This window comes from Euprymna scolopes, chromosome 6, assembly GCF_053919585.1.
Source record: "Euprymna scolopes isolate OS-2025 chromosome 6, ASM5391958v1, whole genome shotgun sequence".
NCBI classification, from domain to species: Eukaryota; Metazoa; Mollusca; class Cephalopoda; order Sepiida; family Sepiolidae; genus Euprymna; species Euprymna scolopes.
The window spans coordinates 156,299,981-156,326,272 of NC_136487.1; the positions used below are offsets into that span (position 1 = coordinate 156,299,981).

The 26,292-nt window shown below is 33.9% G+C and overlaps 1 protein-coding gene across 5 annotated transcripts in view; it reads right to left on the minus strand.

The window, feature by feature from the left end:
- The window catches only part of LOC145278068 (uncharacterized), a 182,741-nt gene that overhangs the window by 49,310 nt on the left and 107,139 nt on the right, over positions 1-26,292 (minus strand). For all 5 annotated transcript variants that reach the window (XM_080130318.1, XM_080130319.1, XM_080130316.1 and 2 more), the window contains exon 3: positions 6,930-7,289. In XM_080130318.1, the coding sequence (XP_079986444.1) occupies positions 6,930-7,289 (360 nt within the window). The remainder of the gene's footprint in view (positions 1-6,929; positions 7,290-26,292) is intronic.

Below are 26,292 nucleotides of genomic sequence, written 5' to 3' on the forward strand. Positions count from 1 at the left end.
ATATATATATATATATATATATATGGTCATGGTTGCAATATAACCCTGTTTTGGTTGGGCCAGCTCTTTCTAATAAGTTCGTCACATTTTTAACACTGGTTGACCAGGCACGGCAATCCAAGGCTGCTTCCATTATGAATGAAAGTCATCTGCAGTTCCAGCAGTGTATCCTATAAAAGTGAAAACCCAGAATCAGTTCAGCATCCTGCTTCACGGTCTTGAGCCAGGTTTTGAGTTGGCTGCTAGTGCTACGTTTCTTCCAACCTGGTGGTGGTGGTGTTGGGTCGATGACTTCACAGATGAAGTCTACTTGGGTGTCATCAAAGGGTATGGCCGAACCAACAGAACTGCCTGGCAAAAGATTTTTGGAAAGAATGGATCTTGCAGCGAATGCAGATTGTACTGTTGGGGATAAACTGTTGCCAGCGGACGCGGAAGATGCTGCATAGGCAGTGATGTGTAGGTCAAAATTCCTTCTCACTAATTTCCATCAACTCTGGATTTATGGCATTAATTCTCGATTTCTCTTTTCTCATACTTGGTTCTGACAGCGTCTAAATTTACAAGTGCATTATTTTTGTATCGAAAGGGTTCCAGATTTAAGTGGCTGTGCTTCTCCACAGCAAGCACCCGAGAACTGTGAACGCTTATTACTATGACTCTCCATGCCATTATCACAGTGGGACTGAAAAGCTAGCACCTCAGATGAGGAGCACTCTGGCCTAAAACAAAATGCCTGGTGCAGCCCTGTCACCATTCCTTGATCAGGGCATCTCAGGGGATTAGCAACAAACTAATCCCTTCTCAAAGAGAAAAGACAAAACCTAGAAGAATGGGCCTCCTAGAATTGCACATGACCAACAACCCACCACAATCAACAGAAAAAAGACCATTTCAGACATGGTAGAGACTGCTGATTTTGGTGCCAAGGGAATAAGTTCCAAGGCGCCGTCCATATTTTCAAGCAGATGTTCAAATTCTGATGGTGTTTTATTTTTCTTTGGATCTTTCTGTTTCACAAGAGGAGATCATAATTCCCTGTTTATAAAATTTGTCTACACAAAATACTGATACCTTTTTTTTCTTCTTTTTTTTTTTTAATGTGTTCATGTGTTTTCTGTAACACAAAAAGTTTTTGGTAAAAAACATAAGAATGTGTATGAGTACCCATGTCTGGAAATAAAATATCTTTAGATTGAAATGAGATAAAATGTCAAAATTTTCATGCATATTTTTTTTAATGCCTGGAAAAATAAAAAAAATAAAATAAAAAAAGATGGAAAATGCACAAAACTACGGAGAGAGAAAAAGAGAAATAGAGAGAAAGACCTTGGCTGAACACATTTTCGCTAACACATTCACTACTAATGAACAGACAAGTCAGATGACAAGATCCATCGGATGTGTACTTACCCCCCCCCCACTCTCTCTCTACTAGGGGATTACATTTCAAATATAAAATGTTAATTTTTATGTAATTTGAACTTGAAGATCGAAAATTTAATTCCAATTAAATTTTCAGCAGTTATTCAATCTATTATCAGCAGAGACCCGGAAGTACCTGGGATCATATTCAATTTTTGGAATAGGCGTAACAATGTGCTCTGCATTTGTAAGCAAAGTGACGGTCAAAATACTGTGTGTTCCAAAAAGTCTTAGGCAAATTTCAACACCTCATATCTGCTTAACTAGGAGTGATGGTAAGATTAAAGTGGTGCCATTTTAAATCTATATACATTAAGTTTTTTTTGTAAGGTTATTGATTTTTTTTCATTTTTGTTCAGATCCAGTAATGGCATTCACTCAACCAGAAAAGGAGTTTTGTGTGCTTGAATTTACAAAAACTGAATCATGAACACTTGTTCAACATACATTTTGCAAAATCCAGATCTCACACCCTATGATTGTGGGGAGGGGGGGGGTTGTGAAAGTACTTGACCTCCCATTCCAAAAGACGTGAATGAGCTGAAGGCTCAAATAACAGAAGCTGTTGGAACTAATAACGATGCAATGCTGGGACACATTTGTCCAGAATTGGACTATCAGCCTGATATGTGTCGTGCGACCAATGATGCTCACATTGAACATTTTTTAACATTCCATTAAAAACTTGATATCACAAGCTTTCTGGATATACCAGATACGTTTTTATATCCTTAACAGTTCTTGAGATATTTAATGTCAAAATGTGCTCTAAACTTTTGGAACACTAAATTTTGGCAAAATTTATAGTTTCTAAACTTCCATAAGGCACATCCGGCATTTTGCCAGAATCAATTAGGATCCTCTAATCATTCCTGCTCCAACTTCACTCCATATTACCATTTCTGTATCTTTGAAATTTTTTTTTTTTTTTCCACAGAAAATTCATAACATACTTAAACAAAATGCAAGGCATCATATGAACATGTATGTCCATCTTCAGACAAGTTTTAAAGGATTAATTATGGCTTAAAGACTCCAGTAGGAGGTGGGGGGACAAGAGAAACAACTTTCAATCGATACCGGTTGATCTTCACCTTTGCACCCATGTCCATCTTCAGATAAGTTTTAGATTATAAAATAAAAACTTATTTCTTTTTTTATAGATGAGAAATAAAAAAGACGCGCAATAATATAGTACCCACTTTTAAAAATTTATTTTTGTTAAGATATACAATTCATACAATAGGCCATTCAAGGGGGGGGGTCTACGGTTATCACTGTCACTGTACCTTATATATGTCTATCTTTTTGCTAGCTAGAATCTTCAATCACCATAATACTACATTCACACCAGGAGTCGTCCTACTTAAGATTTTCAAATTTTTTTTTTTTTTTTAAATATAGAAAAAATTAAATAAATCGTGTAGTATCCATTTTGATCAGAATGAAATATATTTATCCAAATACACTGAATGATGTAGTTTCAGAAGACTATTTGTGTGAGAGCATATATACTTTTATTCAATAGACAGTATGCATTATTTTGATCATTCATTAATATCTTCAGTTTTAATTTTGTAAATTTTCAGTCTTTCCTTATATTCAAAACTTGCTTTTATTTTCTTTTTATTATTCTTCAAATGCTGCACATCTTGCATTATCAGAACTCTTTTTTTATAAAACTATTTTGTTGTACTGTTTGAAACCAAAAAGCTTGTAAAGTATTAACTTGATTTGATCACTGTTAGTTTCTTCGTGTATATAAATAAAACAGTAGGTGTGTGTAAATATTTAACCGATAAACCATTGGTCACATAACACTGAAATTAAGAGGAAATAGTAATCATACACTAAAGATGATTTATAACAAGTAAAATCTTTGTTTGGATGGATGCATACAGAAATATGTCGGCAAGTTGAAATGCAAAAAGTTCATTACAACTTGCCGACATTATTTCTATTACTTTTACGCATGCGTGATTCCATTCATAGCTTAAAGTGGTTTAATTTTAAATCTTTCTTATAGATCTGTCGAACGTAGGGTACGTGGCTGGAACACTAAATGTTTTGGTTTTGATTCTAGCTGATGGCACCAAAGTCATTTTTATTTATTTTAAAATCAGTATTATATACAATATTCAATAGAGAATTGTCTCTGTAATAATAAATACGAAATCTGCATCAATTAAAACATATTTAAGTGTATATTACAACCGGGCAATATATGCCCCTCCCCTGCTTGTCTTTAATAATGATCCATCTTCAAAAATAAACATTTTATTACATCAAGAATTAATAAAATAATTGTTTTATAATACTTGGAAAATAATTTTTAAATTATATGTATATATATTATGAGAGAGGAATACAAAATTTCAAATTGAAGAAACAGAAGTTTAGACCAGATAATTAACTTTTTTTTTTAATTGTTACTGCTAAAATGACTGCTAAAACGCTAAATTTTTAGTTTCGATTCTAACTTTGAAGTGTTGTTGAAGACCCCTGCTTTAGTCCTCTCCGATTGGAAGTGTTTTGTGTTTTGTTTTTTTTCTCTTGAGAAAAAAATATTTGTGAATTTTATTGATCTTTGTCAAGTGCTATTTATTTCTTTTTTTATTTTTATTTATTTATTTTTTTTTTTTTTTTAACTTGTTTGCCGTTCATATCGAACCAGTGAAACTTGACAATCTGTTCATGGAACTCTGTGAGATCTGTTCAGAGCTATTACCTAACCGCATGCTTTAAATAGACGCATAGAAGAGTAACACTAATCTTGTATCATCCCTGTAAAATATCGCTTTTGTCTGTCAAGCCTTTTGTGGTCTTCTCATTCGTGCAATTTTAACATCAACGGCTGGAAACCGTTTCTCATTAACACACTTACCATGCGTTCTTGAATCATCTGAAACGATACAACCACAACACAGATACAAAAAAAAACAAAAACAAAAAAAACAAAAACAAAAACTGACCAGCACAGACATCCAATCGAAGAAAAAAAAAAAAAGACAAGAAAATGACCAACAAAAACACACAACACAAAAAGTGTTTTTTTAAAAAGGCATTTCACATAATCACAATTAATTTTGTTGATTTAAAACTTGATAGGTATTAAAAATTTTTGTACTAGGAATATTTTGTGTAATCGTTTGTGTTCATTTGTTCATTTAAAATGAAGCACTCAATATTTCAAAGATTTTTAAATAGAGCGAAAGTAATAAAATATAACTACTTCATTTAATCACATAAATTTATATACAAAAGTATGAATTTATGCGTAAACTTTAAGTATTTACTTCAATAGTGCTTAATACGTAGGTAGAGCTAGGTAGTAAGTTATAAAATATATATAGAGAGAAAGTATGATTTTTTTTTTTTAAGTTATAAAGCCTCTTTAAGAAATTGAAGTTGAACCCTATTTAGTGAATTGAGAAAAATCAGTTAACTAGCAAATATGCATTATTCCAACTTCTTTTTGTTGAATACCATCATGACTGCTGATTATGACAGCCTGCTTACATGGTTTCATAAGTACTTATTCACTTCCATTAATCGCTATGGTTGAGAGAAAATGCACTAGCTCACAAAGCCTTTGTTAACTGGGTTTGAATCACCCGACTAGCAGTAATTATCACTTCCTACACCGAGTATTGCAAACGCATAAAACAGTGCCTATAGGTATTAAAAATTATCAAGATTTATTTTAAACAAATAAAAATAAAAACTTATAACATGAGTATATACAAGTTAGATCCACAATCTTATTGTCTAAAATTTGACAAATTCATATTTGATTTTATCTGATCATTTCCTTTACCATTGGTTCAAGAAAAATAAAACTTACTGAGATTATTTTCCTTTCAGAAAATACTTTATCCGACTAGGAATATTTTAGTATGTCTTCTGTTGTTCTCAGCAAATTTGACTGTTAATGTAAATCTATATAAAAGTGACCTTGTCTGTGTGTGCAAAACGTAATTCCTCTCTGAATATTTGGTCTACAAACTTGAAATTGAGACATGGAGAGAGAGAAAGTATTTGGACCTTAAGGAACACTTTCAATTTGGTTTTTAGCCTATAAAAAAGAACTAAGGGGAGGGGGATTGGAAAAAAAAACAAAAAAAAAACAGCTGACCTTAGCAGAAATAAATCGACTAACTTCTGAGCATGTGTACATAGACATTTTTAGCTTGAAGTCACCTTATTTTTAACCTTTTTTTATCTATCTGGCAATAGCTCAGACAGTAATTACAAAGGCTGAAGCACTAAATGTTTTTAAGTCTTTTTTAACTTTTAAAATCATTACTATACATATTTGGTACAATATAATAATAGATAGTTGGCTCTATAATAACAAATATAAAATCTGCATAAATTAAAATATATTTACGTCTATTTTACAACAGGGCAATGCCAGGTGGCCTACTAGCAACATTATCAAATTAATATACTATCATTAAACTAATATACTATCATTAAACTAATATACTATCATTAAACTAATATATTATAATTAAACTAATATAGAAACACATGTTAAAAAATTTGGAAATCTCCAAACTCCCTTATTAAATGCTAGCTTTTATGACCTTGCATATTTTTGTGGTCATTTCAGACGTAAAAATTCAGCAAGATTTTATTAGTCCAATTAGTGGCCATTACTGAACGCCACAGGACCATGAGAATCTTCAATAATAACAACACTCTACATTAAGTTTAACCTTGTGTCACATCTAGTCCTCATGAGGAAACCAGTAAATTAGAGTTTTAAAAGATTGCATTGTTCCCATTACTTCAATTGAGTTCTTTACCGACATATGATTACGCATTTAATATTTGAACTGATTCCTGCTCTGTTAGAGAAATTAATTTTGGGATGAGTATTTTTCTAGTATCAAATGTCAAAGAAAAGTTATACATTATATTTTTTTAATTTGTTTCAAAAAAGATTAAATCTATGTAAGTAATGGAATTACACTGCACGACTTTCCATGTGTGTGTGTGTTTTATATATATATATATATATATATATGTATGAATAAAGAGAAAAATACTTCTAATAGAGCAATATATTTTTACAATAAATTAGCCAATCACATTGAAAATAATGGTGGTTTAAATTTTTTCAAAGTTTTAAGGGGAGATAAAAATAATGCAAAACTTTTCTTCGGGGGGAATTAATATTACCGGTCCAGGGACAGGTATTTTTTTAATATACAACATAAAAGGTTATATATATTTTATATCTAACTTTCTAAAATTACATGCACATCACTAATAACAAATACCTTTACACACACGCACATTTCTTAAATTTAAAAAGAAAAACATCTAAAAAGTAAAACTAAATAAATTTGAAATAAATCTTCACATTAACAAAAAAAAAAAAAAAATATCAAAGGACAATATGCCATATTGTTCAGAATAAATATTTTTTTATACTCAAATATATAAAAATTATAATAGACATCTAAAAACGAAGAACAAAAATCATACAAACTTACTGATTTTAAAAACTTTTTCTGCTGCTGTGATGTTGAGTGAATTCTCCGCTTGGCACCGAATCGCCACCTTCATCAGAGAGTTAGGGAAGTATTTGATGCTGCTCTTCTGCGCCGTTTGGCATGAGTCCTTCACATTTTCTGCATGCATCATCGTCACGTTGACACTAGTCTTCTCATAATCACTTTCTTTTATCTGCTCATCAATGCCAACCTTCGCAACATACCATTCCATGTGACCCGCTGGATTCCCAAGTTGAGCCTGGCACACCAAGTGAATTGGCTTCCGGATAATTGTTTCAATTTCAGCATCATTGCTCAAATCTATGAAGGTTGCACTCAGGGCAACATTTTGAGGAGAATCTATATAAAAAAAAAAAAAGAAAAAGAAAAAATTTTAAAATTAAAAATTTTAAACATTAATTCTTAAATTTAAAAACAAAAAAAAAAATGTGATCCATTGGGTCACCTATTGAGTTTGGTTTAGATTGTTTTTGTTTTATTCATGTTCACCCCTTACAAAGCATATCGCCACTTGGATATAAGGGGCTACTATTTGGGGCCATGTCTAGATAAGATTAAGATATTTGTGTTACATTTAAACTTCTGCATATCAGTTCAGCCAGGGAAGCAAGCAGCAAGAAGGGAATTCCAAAGTCTAGCTGTTCAAGGGAAGAAACTATTAGAATAGAAAGCTTTCTGGCATTTAGGGACATCAACAGTGAAGGGGTGAGATCTTATTGCTAAGTGGGTTTGTAAGGGATATGTACGTCAAGGGGGTACAAGTGAAAAGAGTTCATCAGAACACATTCCATTAAAATATTTGTAAAATAGGCACAGTGATGCAATATTGCGGTGATGGGACAGGGGCTGGAGCTTAGTTGATAAAGTGGTACCGATTAGATTGACAATTCTTTTTTTGGATCCTATCTAAGAGGGAGAGACTAGTGGTAGATACACCAGCCCAGGTGTGGCAACAATACTCCATGCATGGGTGAATACTGGCCTTGTAGAGGTACAGGATACGAGGGATGTGCAATAAGTAATGCCCCTGACCCACTTCCCAGAGCAGTAGAGCAACGAAACTTGGCACAGTTATTAGTCTTTCTCTACATAGGAATCACCCAGAGTTATGCATTTCTCCCATCATTTGATGCAGCTCTGGAAAGCGTTTTTGTAGAACACCCCAGGTTAGTCCTCCAACCACGACGTGACTTCAGAAATCAAGGCTGCATCATTTGGGAAATGCTTTCCTTTCAAAAACAACTTCATGGCTGGGAAGAGGTGAAAGTCAGAGGGTGCAAGGTCAGGAGAGTAGGGAGGATGGGTGTGGATTTCATAACCACATGCCCGTGCTTCTGACCTGGCTACATGCGAGTTGTGGACCAGAGCGTTGTTCTGCAGAAGGAGGGTACCTTTACTGATCTTGCCCTGCCTCTTGATTTTGATAGCTTCCCTTAATTTCCTCAAAAGTGAAGCATAATAGGCTCCTGTAATTGTGGTACCCATTGCCGGGAAATCTGTTATCACTATTCTGTCCTGGTCCCAGAAGACTGAGCATAAACTTGCCAGCAGAGGGCTGCACCCTTGCCTTCTTTGGAGGTGGTGAGTCAAAGTGCTTCCACTGCATTGACTGGGCTTTGGTCTCTGGATCATAGTGATGGATCCAGGTTTCATCCTGTGTAATCAGTCTTTTGAAAAACTTTGACTCATCTTCTTGGCACATCTCCAAATTCATCCTCAATCACTCGACGCGTTCCCGCTTCTGGAATGGTGTGAGCAACCTAGGAATCCATCTGGCAGACACCTTATGCATATGCAAATGGCCATGAATGATAGTTTCCACAGACCCTGTACTAATCTTGACATCTTGTGCTATTTGTGCGAATAGTAATGCGCCGATCTTCCAAAATGGCAGCCTCAACTTGACGGACAGATGCCTCATCAATGGCAGAAGGAGGGGGGGGGCGACCAGGTCGACCAGGTCTAGGAGCTGTTTCCACAGACTTCCGGCCATGTTTGAATTCACAATGCCAGCGTTTTACAAGGTCATATGATGGGGCATTATCACCATAAGTTTCTTTCGTTTCATCAAATGTCTCCTGTGCTGCTTGACATTTAGCAGGCTCCATTTCACACCTGATTCAGTTCAAACACCTGTAAAACAGAAACCACAATTAGTTCAGAGCTGTAATTTGCCACATAACTCCTAGAGATATAAATCATTGCACATGCGAAATTTCAGCTAGATCAGACAACTGGAAGTGGGTCAGGGGCATTACTTATTGCACGCCCTTCGTATTCTCAGGTGTGAGTAGTCTTCTAGCTCGATAGAGGGAACCCACCTTCTTTGCAGCAGCCTTTGCAATGTCCTCTATGTATTTGTTCATATTGCCCGCAATATCAATGACAACCTGTATGCTTCTATTGTCTAAAATGGATCTAATATTTAGTATACGTCCAGTTATACTGTACAATTTAATTTTCATTACCAGCCCTTTGTGCTAGACTTTGTCAAAGGCCTTGGATATATCAAGGGCTACAGCCCTGGCTTCGCCCGCCTTATCCAGTAATGGTAAATGCGTTCAGAGATAACTGTTATAATATCTGCACTAAAACGACATTGCCTGAATCCATACTGTTTGTCAGAGAGAAGATTTGCTTTTGCAAAGGTGTCGGACCTGTGCTTGATTAATTAAGGTCTCAAAAGAGGGGGAGGAGACTAATGAGGCAATAATTGAACGGATCTATTCTTTCACCAGTATTCTTGTACACTGGTACAACAGAGGCCATCTTCCAGCTATTAGGGAAGCAAGATTCAGCAAAGCATTTATTGTAGAGCTTGGAAAGCATGGGGGCAATTAGTATAGCAGGGATGAGATCAGGCCCATACACCTTTGAGGTGTCCAAGTTTTTTATGATATCACGGACATGAGAAGAGGTGATTTTACATCATCTAATGTGGCTGCAATTCGCATTGGGAAATTTAAGAGGGTGTTGGCTCTAAGGTTGAGTTGGAGGCAAATCGCTGGGCAAGCAGTTCTGCCTTCTCAATTGCCGTGCCTGCAACCTTCTGGTTGTTGCACAGTGGGGGAATTACTGATTGCCCTTTATTCACTACACTAATATAGATTTTCCAGAAATCACGAGTTCCTATCTTTTGCGATTCTATGCGTTTTCTGATTATATCTGTATGCTTTCTTTTGGCTGTCGCTATTTCTTTCTTACAATGATTTCTAGCATCTACAAATTGTTGCCTATTTGTATTTGGCTTATGACATACAAACCAGTGGAATGCATGCTGTCTTTGTGCAATGGCAGCTGCACAATCTGCAGTGAACCATGGGGGTGAGTGGGGCTTGTTATATTTCCATGTGGGAACATGTGCTTCAGTGCCCACTTTGCACCATTCAGTTGTCTCATTGGCACACTGTTCAGCAGGAAGAGAGAAGATATCGATCCATGGGGCATCTCGGATGTGTTTTCTAATGGCTTCCCAGTCAGCCTTGTTGTTTTCAGCAATGGTTCCTCACATGGGATTTAAATGTGATGTCAACTGGTACCACTAGGTGGTCTGTGTTTCCAAGTGGACTGTGGGCATTAGTCACACAATCCTCAGGTACTGAGGTGAGAAATAGGTCTAGAAATGAGGGCTGCTGAGGTTCACCATCTGGTAGGCGAGTTGGGAACATTACTATCTGTGTGAGGAAATGGCCTATAGAAAAGCTATAAGTAGAGTGTCCAGCTGCATCTGTGTAACCGGAGAAACTAAGGCAATTTTTATGGTGGACATTAAAATTACCAAACGCATGTATTTGGGCGTTACTATCTAAGGAGAGTGCTGCATCTATACTATCAAAAATATGATCGATTAGGGTACAATCCTGACTCGAGGGAGAACAGTAAAGAAAATATAAGTAACTAATGCAGTGATAAAATGTTAGTCGAAAGCACATAAAAGTCTGGTCATCCAATTCAAGATTTTTCTCTCTAGTTAAAGGGAGGGTGCTACGGATATAGACTCCAAGCCCGTGCATATATCTATCCAAGTCCTTACGGCAAAGTGGGATGTATCATATCATGTAAAAGTAGTTAGAGGGGATTGAAGAGTATAAGTTTGTTTCACTTAATGCTAAGATATCCGGGGAGTTTATTAGAAGGTAAGAATCTACATCATCTATATTACCTCTAAGCTCACGAATATTTGTGAAAGCGAACCTCAAGAGCGAAGGCGAATTGGTTTTGTTCGGGTGGTTGTCTGGTTTTATCATGATATTTGTTTGGGTTGTCATTTCATTACGTTTTTATTTAATGTCAGGTTGGGGGGGGGGGGGTTTGAGCAAAGTGGGCCGGTTTTAATGCCAAGTATACACACAAATAGTCTATTAGCAGAGTCCTATCTAGAAAGTTGTGGCCTCATGAAAGCCCACTAGAGAGAGCAGTAGGGTCCCTTTTCATGCGCAACATAGCACTACAACTATCCTGATATTATACAACTGAAGATAGAGCAGCTGCTCTAAACACTACCAAAGAGTTAGGGCTCCTGTACTGACAGTCAGAAACAGCAGGCAAACAAACTGTCAATCAGGTATCCTCAACCTCTCAAACAAGGCCGGTCCATCAATCCTTTGCAGATTGTTTTGATGTTGAATCCAGTCATTTTGGTAAAAAGTTTTTATGCTTCAAGTTCTTTATCTCTTTAAACATTGTATATTTCAGCATATAAGGCGACCATCAGATAAGACGAGGTACAAAATTGGAGCAAATTTTAAGAACTTTATATCGGCTGTATAAGACAACTGCTAAATCACAAAACCATGTTTGTTTAGCCTAGGCTAGAGATTGCAACACCCTGTATCTTATGAAATATTGATTTTTAAAGATTATTTTTTAACTTTAAGGATCGCCTTATATGCCAAAATATGCAGTATTTCTTTACGGTGTTCAATTTGGTTGTTTTGTAGAGGAAAACTGCTTTTGTTTTGGGCTTTACAGAACATGATTGAGTCTTGCTAAGAAAAAGGGAAAAAAAACAATATCAATGTTTGGTACATTTTAGATCAGGAGGCCGGTATCTTCAGACTGCCTGACCTGGTAGCATCAGTTATATTGTTTACATCAAGACAATCAGATTGAACTTTACAAAATTGGCATGTTTTTACAGAGCATAGAAATATTTTCCAAACAAATTTGAATGGTATGGATCCTAGGAAGTGACGAGTTAGTATAGCAACTAGCTACATTAATTGGTCATTATTTTTAGATGTGAAGTGTTTCTTTAAAAAATACTTTATTTTAGAAATAAGATATTCATAAAACCAAATGAAAAAATGTTTAATAATTTATAAATGATAAATTTATTTTTGCAAATTATTAAAAATTTAATTTTTTTGTAAATAAATTTTGATCTTCATGTTTTTATGATCATTTTTTAATTAATTAAAAAAAAAAAAAAAAAAAAAAAAAAAAAAAAAAATCAATAGAGTCCCCAAGAATCCACCTGGTAACCAGTTTTAAGCAACTGCAATCCATATAGGCATGTCTGAATCCCATAACATTATGTAACATGTAAAAAGTAAAATACACTTTTTTTTTTTTTTTTTTTTTTTTTTTTTTTTTTTTTTAATCAAAATGGACTAAAACCCAAGCCCAAAATTTGAATGTTTACAAAATGACATTTTCTCATGGCAGGCTTATGGAAGTTATTTGGAAAACCGATAGAATAATTTTGGAATTATGTTCTACTAGCAGATCCATAGAGCAAATTCTCTATGGATCATATCAGGTTGACAAAAAGTTATGGTTTTTAACTTTTCAATTCAGATGAACATATGTTAGCTGAAATAAAAATTTATTGATTGAAATAAGCACCATCAGAATCCACACACTTTTGCAAATGCAAAACAAGTGTATTTGTGCCAGCAACATAAAAATCTTACGCCCTGGTGGCGGTGAAGTCCCTGATGGCGTTTTTGATATTGCTTAGGTTTTTTAAGCATTTCTCACGCAGAAAGTTGTCAAGATGCTTGAAAAGTGGTAGTCAGTAGGTAAGAGGTCTAAAGAGTATGGTGGATGAGGAAGAGTTTCATAGCCAAATTCGCTCACATTCTGCAGGGTCAATTTAGCAATGTGTGGTTGGGCATTGTCATGGAGGAGAATTAGGCCTTTTCTGTTGACTAATGCTGGATGTTATTGTCGAAGTTTCTGATGCATTTCATCCATTTGTTGACAATACTTTTCTGCCTTAATGGTTTCGCCTGCATTCAAAAAACTATTGGATGAGACCGATATCACAGACAACCAAACAGTCAGCATTACCTTCTGTTAGTGCAACTCTAGCTTCGAGAAGTGTTGTGGAGCTTCATCGGCATCTAACCACTGACCTGAGCTGCGCCAGTTGTCGTAAAGAACCCACTTTTCATCATAAGTCACAACCTGGTCGTTTCTCAACCAGGTTGTGAATTGCAATGAAAAGTTTAGAAAATAGCATTCAAGACATTTGGTTTTGTTTGGTTTAGTTGTATGGCATATCAACCTTTTATTCAAGATGAGAATAATAGTCTGCAGAATTTTTAAAAAATAATATCGATCCTCATCTAAAAAAAAATTCCATTGAGCATCTGGTTTATCACATCCAAGTATATTTTTTATCTCTCGTATTCCTCCCTCTAGTCTTTATTTTGCTTGTGGATTTCATGGCAGTCATTATCAAGAAAAGTACTCGACTGCGCACCAATCTTTTGTTTTCCTTGTAAGACATTTACAGCAAGATCTCTTGATATAAGATATATCTTTTTTTACAAGGCTCGAAGGCCACGGATTAATGAATATAAGGTGGTAGTGTAGTAATCAAGGGTGTAGATTGAGTAGTATTGGATTATTTAAGAGGACGGCTCAGCAAGAACTTGTTTACATTGGACTTGAAGGCTACCATATTGTAGTCTGCCGGAACGCAGGCCAGCAGAACAGTGTGCCACAGGTGGGTAGTTCTAGAAAAGAAGCTCTTGTTCATAGAATGTGTTTAGATTAAAGCACAAATAGAGAGTGGGGTAAATTGTTGATAGTGGTTGTAACTAATGGAGTGTTTTTTGTGAAAGTTTAGCAAGGGGGCAGGATCATAGATTAGAGTTCAGATGAGCATTTGCTAGGGAAATAACGATAGAGCAGAGACAGGCTCGCAACATTTCTTCTGACGGGAAGAGGTTGCAGGGAAGAGAAAAGGGCATCACCTACTAGGTTTCAAAGCTGGTCTTGAACTATCAAGACAGGATAGGACGCACTGAAAAGAACATTTTGTTTTTAAGTCAATTTGTTTTTAGATTTATAAAACCTAACAATGAATCTTAGTATGGAGAGCAAATTTCTGTAGACCCCGCTAAAATGTTTTTAAAAGTGAAGCATGCATGGTCCCCCGTGAGTGCACAGTGATCGAGGCATAAAAAAATTAACTAAGTCCAGCATTTGCCCCCCTCCTCCTCCCCGCCCCCATTTAGCTCCAAAAGTCCCCAGAGGACATCAAATTCTGGTGAAAATGAACAAACGGTGCAGTTTTAGGCCTTAACATATGTATTTGTAGTTCTGCACCATGCAAAAAAAAAAAAAAAAAAAAAAAAAAAAAAAATGACTAAGTCCATCATTTGCCCCCTCACTTAGCCCCCAAGGCCTTAACATATTTAAATTGGAGTTCAGCACCATGCAAAACTGCTAAATAGACATACACAGAAAATTTTTGACAAATATGGTAAAATAGTCCCAAAAATGGAGTGTTTTTATTACCCCTAAAAGAGCCCCTGGGGCACACCCAAAAGTTATTGTGAAGTATAAACAAACAAAATTATATAGAAATGAGTTAGTTACAAATATTCAGAAAGTTTTATAAAAATCCAAGGGATCAATTTTTTTTTAATAAGCACGAAAGTGTCAATTTTAGCCATTTTAACTTGAAAGGCACTCTAAAGGGGGGGGGGGTCCCAGAAAATCCATTCTGTTACATTTTTACTCATATCATGTTTAATGTTTGTGCAAAATTTCAAAAAATTCGAAGGTGAGGTTATTGAGAAAAGTGCGGACAGACGAACGAACAAGGGTGAATTTACAGGTAAAAAAAAAAAAAACTTTATGGGAGTGAGTGGATGTGTGTATATATATATATATATATATATATATATATATATATATTAAAAATCAGCATAATCCTGTAAAAATAATCTAAAATTTAGAGAAGATTCATTATTTCGGTGTCAAATGGCCATTTATATAATTTAATGTTATAAAGAGGTACACACAACTTCAATGTTATGTAAAGTAGGTAACTGATTTTTTTCGGCAAGTTATTTCCCCTTATTCTGACTAGAGTTATATCTGTGTGTATGTCCAGAAAGAAGCATGGGCTGGGTAAAGAAGAAGCAAGAGTCAGGAGAGGCAGGAAGAAAGAAAGAAATAAATAGATATGTTACACTTTAGACCTGGGTAATGATGGATATCCCTGCTAGTCAATCATAAAATCTAAATAAGAAATCTCTACCGTAAAAAAAAAATAAAACACACACACACACACACATTTACTAGTAAGAAAGACAATAAATAGAAACAAGATATTTTTTTTGTATGTGTGTGTCTATGTATGCCCCCTTCCACCCGAGTTTTATCTTGACCCTAGTTGGTAAAATCCAGTTATAGCCAGAGTGGACCAATGGCCAAGAGACAAAAAAGAAAATATATAATCACACAAAGATTGCTTTTGTTTTATTCAAATCAGATTAATGAAATCGTGTGACATTTTATGTTCAGAAGTTGAAACTTGGCTTCTTCTCAAGTTGAAAGAATTTGTCAAATGAGGGAGTTGGTGGGGGGGGGGGCTAAAGGTCAAAAGATCCAAAAATAGTTATGCTTACATTTCTTGAATAATGGAGCTTTCTTTGCTGTCAGCAATAAAAGGAATATTGTGTTTACATGGAGAAGGCGATTTTTGAAGACAGAATAAGTATTCTTATATATATATATATATATATATAAAGAATGCTTATTCTATCTCCAAAAATCGCCTTCTCTTCATGCAGACAATATTAGGCTGTCAGCCTCTTTTAGAACTCTGTTATTATTGCAGAGCACTGTTGAAATAAGTCCGTCACTTAAGCTTACATGTGCAGATCATGATGTTATAATCATAAAATTACTCTAGCCGTCCATGACATTTGTTTTATATAAATGCTCATGGTTAACGTTGGTTGTGTGGTTTGTTTCTTGCTGGAGTCAGAGATGGCCCTGTGGCTGGGTTTGAATCTCTCGACCGGCTCTGCACCGATAGGATGAAACACTAGTGTCTGTAGGTATTAAAATAATTATAGTAATAATATCTCACAAAATAATCTACCCTTCTTTAATGTTTACTTTCATTCTCCCCCCTCCTTTTTATAACTGTCTTTTTGTTATGACATCACATATGACATGTGAACAAACAGGAATACGGCTTTATTATATATATATGGGGGTGGGAGTGTATAATAATCTATATAACGAGGAGATGCATTCCTATGATCAAAACCAGAATCGGTCCACAATCAGGATTTTTCTTTATGCTTTTTATTATTTTTCAAATTTTTCTTTTAATTATTGTACATATTAAGCAAATGCCTACATTTTTATATGTGCCTTACACGTGTTTCATTGCATTGAGGTAATATATAGTCCATTGTGCCATTAAACAATTCATCAGAAGTAAATAGATATTACAACGAATTGCGCCAAATAGACGCAACAAAAACAATGAACCAAATCCAAGAGAAAAAAAAGATGGAAAACCGTTTTGTTTGTTTTTTTAATTAGAAAAAAAAAAAAAAAAAAAAAAAAAAAGTGATATCCATAGAAAAGACTTCCACTTCCAAAAGATTAATCGATTGTATGAAGTTAAGCAACCATCTTTATATGCCCCGAGAGCTGAAATGGATCTTCATCATCAAGCTTATTTGTAATAATTTGAACAATATTATAATGGGTACTTGTGCATAATTTGTACCAGACATATTTCAGCGTCCGATCATCTTTGCTCAGAACATGACGTCATGCACTCGGGTTTGATTGTAATGTGACTTAAGACCTCGATCAGCCAATCAATGCACTGTAAAGTAGCAGACGAACTTTTAAAAAAAACTGGAAGGAAATAAAAACCATTAAATCCATTAAACAACACACACCTGTAACAGCCCTTTTCTGCAAACTGTAAACAAAAAAAATGAATATTTCTAGTTTGGAAAAATATTTGATGATGCCGGAACAAACGGTTTCATATTGTCAAGAAAAAAAAAATTAATTGTTGAAAAAAAAAAAAAAAAAAAAAAAACTGCGTTCCCTGTGGCAAGTGCAACACCGATCGGATGTTGAGTTACGTCTGGTTCAAATTATGCACAAGTACCTTATAATGAATGTATACTTAAAAGAAATATGTATTCCTTTACATAAACTCTGGAAAAAAAAAAAATATATATATATATATTTATATATATATATTTTTTATTACATTTTCACCCCAAACAAGGCAAATTGCCACTTTGGTGTAGGGGGCTACTATCAGGGGCAACAACTACTGGGGTACTATGTAGGGATTTGGGCAGCAAGATGTCGGTTCACGTTACACTTGAACTTCTGCACGTCAGTACTGTTGGGGAAGCAGGGGCCTGGAATGGAATTCCAGAGTCTAGCGGTTCTGGGAAAGAAACTATTGGAGTAAAAAGATCTTGTACATCTAGGATCTCTACAGTGTGGGGGTGGGATTTAGCTGCCTGTCGGGTTTGTCGAGGGTGCTCACGTCGTGGGGGCACAAGTGATTGCAGTTCGTCAGAGCATTCACCACTAAAATACTTGTAGAAAAGGCAGAGGGATGCAACATTTCGTCGATGGGACAGAGGCTGAAGCTTAGATGCCAGTTCAGGGCCTATCAGGTTTGCGACTCTCTTTTGAACCTTGTCAAGGAGCGAGAGACTAGTAGCAGATGCACCAGCCCAGATGTGACAGCAATACTCCATACATGGGCGAATGGTGGCCTTATAGAGGTACAGAATACTTTCGGATGTTAGTAGTTGTCTAGCACGGTAGAGAGAGCCCACCTTTCTTGCAGCGGCCCTGGCAATGCCTTCTATGTAATTGTTCCAACTCATGTTTCCTGTGAACGTTAGGCCAAGGAGTTTGAAAGATGTACTCTCAGATAAAGAGTCGTTGGCCATTGCTATAGGTGGTAGAGAGGGTTTCTTGTACTTATTGAATGAAACTAGTTTAGTCTTGGCAGCATTGAACGCGACCAACCACTTTTGTCCCCATTCCACCACAGATTGGAGGTCTTCCTCTAGTGTTTCTGCCATTTCTTTAGAAATGTGTTCATTCGTCTTCCTGTCATGCCTGCCATAGAGTGTAGAGTCATCAGCATATATACCCATCTCAGAGGCAATTTTGTCGGGGAGGTCATTTATGAATATCAGGAACAATAGAGGTCCAAGGATAGGACCCTATATATATATATATATATATATATATATATATATATATATATATATATATCAGTGATGAGTCAGATAGGCTTGTCTGATTAGGGCTGGTTCATTAATATTAAAGAATGTGTGTTTCATGGTAGACTTAAATTGAATCCAAAAATAATTTTGCTTCGAAATTTTTTGAGATGAGAATAGATGATTTGGGATATTCATATTTGTCATATTCACAACTTTCCAGCTGATGTAACCATCGACCTTCAGCATGTTCTACCCAATAATGGCTAACAGAACGAGAATAATCTACCTTAAAAAATTCAGGTTAAAACTCTGTATAGATTCCCAAGTTTGACAAAAGATGCAGCTGAAGAAGAGCGGAGGTTATGACCGAAATGTGAAATCCAAATAACAAGAGTTTTGACCAACGTTAACACCTTACATAGCCTAACATTACAAGTGCATTTGAGAAGTTTTATTACCACACAAACCAAGAGGTCCAACCTATAAAATCAGCAGTAGGTTCTTTCATATGACGAAGGTGCATTCGAAATGAATGTTTCTGTTTAAAGCACAATAGCACCAGGATACTTGATTTTCATTTTAAACTTTAATTCAAGCCATTATATATATATATATATATATATATATATATATATATTATATAAAAATTTTATAAAAAACAGTAGATTCTCTACAGTGCAATGTAGACTTTCATTTATATAATTAAAATAAAATTTGAACAATCATAGTAGGAAGGTACATAATAGTTAACGAAACTCAACGCCCTCTCCATGTTAAAAATGGTTTTCTAAATAGTAACATTATTATTTAGAAATTCGTTTGTAACAATGGGAGGGAGGTGCTGTTAATATTTTGTTCTTACATCGTTTTCTCATTTTATCTACCAATCGTCGACTATTTTCAACTGTTTATGAAAACGTTCAAGTAGCATGTTGTACACAAACGACGAACTGATACAATTTGGCTTTGTTTAAAATCAAAATAAACCTTTTGTTGTCTTTCAATTTGAAATACATTACAAGGGAAACATTTGGGAAAAAATATACCTGGAAATTATCCGGGGATTTATGTAATAATTTGAACATTCACAAAAAGTCTAATTAAATATTTATAAATATTAAAAGAATGAGAAATCGAATCGAAAATTTAGAACAGAATCGGTAAAAATATTGGAATCATCCCATCACTAATATATATATATATATATTAGTGTTGGTACGATTAATCGGGATGGGGAATTAGAAAAATCTGAACTTTCGGGGCTCATTTTTTTTTATCTAAAATTCTTGAGTTTAAAAAGCCACTTATGAGGTCATAGTGGTTGCGTAAGCTGAAACTCGATTGGTCAAACAAAACCTGAGACAATACCTTGAAGGGATGAGCTCCTGTGAAATTCAAATACAACATAGTGAAAAGAGTCATCGGATACTAAGACGACTCATAAAAATGAAATCATGTGCTAGCACAATATGAATGGGGGGGGGGGTAATTTTTAGTAATTTATAAAACATATATACGCACACACAACTTCCATTCGTTTACACACTTTCGATTGTCTAATGTATGCGCCTGAATTTGGAGGTAAAGGCTTAACATAAAGGTGACTTTGTGGCTGGGTTAAAATCTCCCAATTAGCAGGAATAGTAATCTCCTACACTGATGATTGCGTAAGCATGAAACACTAGTGTCTGTAGGTATAATAATTATGATCTAATTATAATTATATATGTTGTAAAAGAACAAAAAGAACCGTTCAAATTATGAAAGTATCGAATTGCCTGTGAGGAGGAGTATCTCTAGGTCGATGTGACTTTCTGTCGTTTGGTTTTCACATATTTTTAGTACTGATGAGTGCCCCACTGATATATATATATATATATATATATTAACAATATATATATATATATATATATTAACAATATATATATATATATATATATTAACAATATATATATATATATATATATATATTAACAATATATATATATATATATATATTAACAATATATATATATATATATATATTAACAATATATATATATATATATATATTAACAATATATATATATATATATATATTAACAATATATATATATATATATATTAACAATATATATATATATATATATTAACAATATATATATATATATATATATATTAACAATATATATATATATATATATATATTAACAATATATATATATATATATATATTAACAATATATATATATATATATATATTAACAATATATATATATATATATATATTAACAATATATATATATATATATTAACAATATATATATATATATATTAACAATATATATATATATATATTAACAATATATATATATATATATTAACAATATATATATATATTAACAATATATATATATATTAACAATATATATATATATTAACAATATATATATATATTAACAATATATATATATATTAACAATATATATATATATATATATATATTAACAATATATATATATATATTAACAATATATATATATATATATATATATTAACAATATATATATATATATATATTAACAATATATATATATATATATATATTAACAATATATATATATATATATATTAACAATATATATATATATATATATATTAACAATATATATATATATATATATATATATTAACAATATATATATATATATATATATATTAACAATATATATATATATTAACAATATATATATATATTAACAATATATATATATATATTAACAATATATATATATATATTAACAATATATATATATATATATTAACAATATATATATATATATATATTAACAATATATATATATATATATATATATATATTAACAATATATATATATATATATATATTAACAATATATATATATATTAACAATATATATTAACAATATATATATATATATATATTAACAATATATATATATATTAACAATATATATATATATTAACAATATATATATATATATATATATTAACAATATATATATTAACAATATATATATATATATATATTAACAATATATATATATTAACAATATATATATATATATATTAACAATATATATATATTAACAATATATATATATAAAATGAATTCATTTTTCCCCTGCGATTTTACCTTAATAAGATTGAAAATCAAGACATTTCATGCAAATGTAATGTGCACGCACTGCAGCACATTACCTTTGGTGTGTTATAGGCCTATCACCTATCCACTTACTCGATAAACTTAGATCCCTATATTTTTTCTGCTGAGAGTCCACAGCCAAATTCGGTTACAATCAATGGAAGTGGTAAAAGCTTTTCCCTCTATTACATTCATACTCCTCCCATGCCCACTTATCACCGGTGGGTGTACGTCCACAAGGACACTACGAGGAAGCACCGGTTTGAGTTCATAGTTGCTTTAAAAAATGGATGGGCGTTTTTCCGTCGGTTGAAACGCAACTTTCGATTACATCGAATCCAATATTTACTTATGCCATTTCTTCCTTTTTTTTTTTTATTTTATTTATATTGTGAGGGGGGGGGGGGTAACGAACCGAAGTGTTACTGATGCCATCTTTTTCTTTTTTACTTTATTTTTTTGTTTATTTCATTTACATTCGGGGGAGGAAAGGTTACTTATGCAGTCTTTTTTTTTATCAGACATTCTTAGCCCACGTTCAATTTTACCTTGCTTAATTTAATAGCAGTCTATCACAACGCTCTTTTACTAAAATCCGTTCTCCTCCGCATTAAAAATACAGTTTATACAGAGAAAATCGTGTTTATTACATAAATAAACAAACGAAACCAACTACCATTGGATTACCAACTGTATTTATGCCACGTCCCTTTCTTTTTCGACATAGCCTCATCAATTAACACTCCCCAGTCAACATTCAGGTGAATACAGTTCAGTTCTCTTACAGAAATCCATTCTCCATCGCATTCTACAGTTTACACAGAAACAATCGCGTTTATTAAATACACAAAAACACAAAACGGACTAACATTGGATTCCAGATTTTACATCTAACTATTAAATTGAGGCAGACGACATTGGATTTGGGAGAAAGCCAGTATTACAGCAGTGCATACACACGTTTAATTAACAACAACAAATAAAAAAAACGGTACTTACACCTAACATTTATATGGTGAAAAAATCTATTATTGCAGACAAAAAAATTACTTTATATGGATAAATCTTTTGCATAAACAAAACAAAAGACAAATAAATACATTAAATACTAGCATAAAATAAATATATTTTCATTTCAGACGCTATCTTTCTTTCTGTTTGTCTTTTTTTTCTTCTTTTTTTTCCTTCTGGTTATTTTTCTTTTTTTTTCTTCTTTTCTTTTTTGCCCAATAGCATTTTTTTTTTAAACCCCCCCCCCCCCGGAAACAAACACCCGAGCAACCCTTTTTTTAATTATTTTTTTGTTTTAATTTAACTAAACACCAGGGCAACGCCGGTTCCCCCGCTAGTGAATAATAAAGCACATATGCAAAGAACTATAAATAAAAATATCAGAATGGACCAAAACAATTGTAATTTTTAGTAGTCCTCCGGAGGCATCCTTAACTTTATTCGACACTTTCAGTAGTGCTCTGAAGGCCTCAGTTAGAAAGAACATGAAAAATGAAAGGTTATAAAGAGCTACAGATTGTCTAAAAAGCAACCTTTGAGAAGGTCATAGTGAAGAAAGGTGATGAGACAGCGGTCATCTGCGAATATGCATCATCATCATCATCATCCACCACCACCGGTATATATAGATTAGATGCGATATAAATACTTGACAAAGGATTAAGAAAAACAGTTCCCACGGTGATAGTGCCAAACATTAGGGTGGGTTGAGACGTGCGTGTGTGTGGTGGGTGGGTGGGGGAGTTACAAGAATCTCGGAAAAACCGAGCAGCGATGGTGAGTGGAGATAACGAATTGATACAAAGGGACGCCAGTGTGTCAGCCCTGATCAATGAAAACCTCTTTCCATGTCAATTTGCATGATAAACAAAATTTGTCAAGCAGAGAAACTGGAACATAGTATATAAACACAAACAAATGAACACCTTTATACAAAAAAAAAAAATAAATAAATAAAAAAGTTAAAAGGGTAATGAAATTAAAAAAAAAAAAAAGTTTTAAATTATTTGTCTATTTTTTATTTTATTTTGTTTTCGTTGCTTTGCATTTCTCAATCGTTTTATCCTCGGTGAACAAATTCATTATTGAAGTTGATTTGTTAGAAATATCGTGGGATAGAAGAAAGGATTTTGAATTCTATTAATGCGTCCATAGACAGCAGTTTTTTTATTTGTTTGCTTGCTTTTGAGGGAGCGTTTTTACTCTTAAATAAAATAAAATCGTGTCTTTAATCCCTAGTCAACAACAAAATTATATACCAAAGGATATATTTCTTTTTACTATCTCGTTTGAGGAAAAAACAATTCTCCGCCAAAATAGTTAAAATGGGATGTCCTTTTGTAAGGCAATATGCAAATTACTTATCGTGAACACCTCATCAGTATATTCGGAAAATACCGTTCTTTTATTGTGAACTAAAAAAATGAAATTTAATTTTTAAAAATAATTTTTTTAAATTAAATAAATGCATTTCAGCAAGAAATGGCATATTATATTTATACACATGCACACATATATATATATATACACACACAACTTCCGCTCATTTATACACTCTAGATTGTCTAATATCTGTGCCCGAATTTGACGGTAAAGACTTAACAAATGGAGTCAAAGATCACTTTGTGGCTGGGTTCGAATCTCTCGATTGGCAGGAATTGTCACCTCCTACACTGATGATTGCATAATAGGTATAAATAATAATTATTATCTCAATTATACATGTTGTAAAAGAACAAAGAGCCTTTCAAATTAGGAAGTATCGAACTGCTTGTGAGGAGGAGTATCTCTAGGTTGACGTGACTTTTTGTTGTTTGTTTTTCATGTATATTTTTAGCACTGATGAGTGTCCTACTGATATAATAATAATAATAATATTCTTGTTTTATCGTTATTTCCATGGCACGTGCTCGTCCGAATTCCAATCTCTGGTCCCCCCACCTCGCCAATCTTTCACGAAAAACAAACCACTGTCAGTAATTTTCCCCATTCTTTATCTGTGCCTAAATCAAAACGTAGATTCCATGAGCAAAGCTTTCTTTCTTAGAAGTGCACGCCTGTGGAACTCTCTTCCATTTGCCTGTTTCCCACCTGACTACAACTTGGATGTCTTCAAGTCCAACATAAACCAATTCCTGATGAATCGCCCCTTTAAGACACCTTATCAAATCTCCAATACCAACGATTACTATGATACTCTCCCATTGATTACTGGTCACGCAATAACCCTTATCCCCGAGTGGCTTCCGGGTCTTGATAAGTAGTGACCTCCATGTAAAAAAAATAAAATAAAGCCCATAAAAATAAGGGAATGGACGGAAACAATTGTATGCTTGTATAGTAAATAATACTGAACCTTTTTTTGGATAAGTGTTCCCTATGAAACGGTATTTTTTTTTTTTTTTTTTACACAGTGATCACCACTTATCAAGGCCCGGAAGCCACTCAGGGATAAGGGTTATTGCAAGTACATTACGTTAGTGAGGAGATTTGATGAAGTGTTTACTTAAGGGGGCGGTTCATTAGGAATTTGTTAACATTAGACTTGAAGACATCCAAGTTGTAGTCCGGAGGGAAGCAGGCAGACGGAACAGAGTTCCACAGGCGTGCAGTTCTAAGAAAGAAGCTTTGTTCATGAAATCCACGTTTTGATTTAGGCACAGATATAGAGTGGGGGAAATTTTTCACAGTGGATTCAGCTAGATGGGTGTTTTTCGTGAAAGATTGGTGAGGGGGGACCAGGGATTGGAGTTCAGACGAGCACCTGCCATGAAAATAACGATAAAACAAGGATAGGCTCGCAATGTCTCTTCTGTGGGAGAGAGGTTGCAGGGTAGAGAAAAGGGCATCCCCCACTAAACCACAAAGTCTATTTTGTACTCTGTCAAGGCATGATAGGCTGTTTTTGGCAGCTCCTGCCTAGATATGGCAACAGTATTCCATCCTTGGCCGTACTTGGCTTTTATATAGATAGAGAATTGCATCAGTAGTGAGATATCTTCTGGAGCGGTAGAAGGATCCCACCATCTTTCCAGCGACCTTGGCAACAGACTTGATGTACGTGTTCCATTTCAGATCAGGAGTAAAGGTCAAACCCAGAAGCTTGTCAAAACACAAGGCCTCACCCAGACGAGAGCCATCCATCACAATTGATGCCAGCTGGAGATCAGAGCATTGATGATGTAAGGATAGGAGTTTGGTTTTGGATGCATTAAAGGTAACTAGCCACATCTTCCCCCACTTAACCACGCGCTCGAGATCAGAGGAGAGAGAATCAGAGAGAACTTTGTCATTTACAGCCTTTGATGTGTTGCCGTAGATGGTCGTGTCATCAGCATAGATGTCAACGAATGATTTAAGTATGTGTTTAGGGAGGTCATTGATGTAGATCAGGAAGAGAGTTGGGCCCAGGATTGACCCCTGAGGGACTCCAGGTATAATGTAAACGTGTATAAAGCAATAAAATTCATAAAAATACAAATAATATTTAAGCAAATAAACTTAGATAGTAAAAACTCTACACGGTTAAGTGGGGCAATTAATATAAGAAATAAAAGATGAGAATTCAAAGTTAAATTAAACTTTATTATATCATCAGATGAAAAAGGAAAAAAAAACTCTTTAGATCATGGCATTTCGAAGCCAAATGCTTCTCATCAGAAAAGAAAAAGCCTGGTTTATAGATCTACAA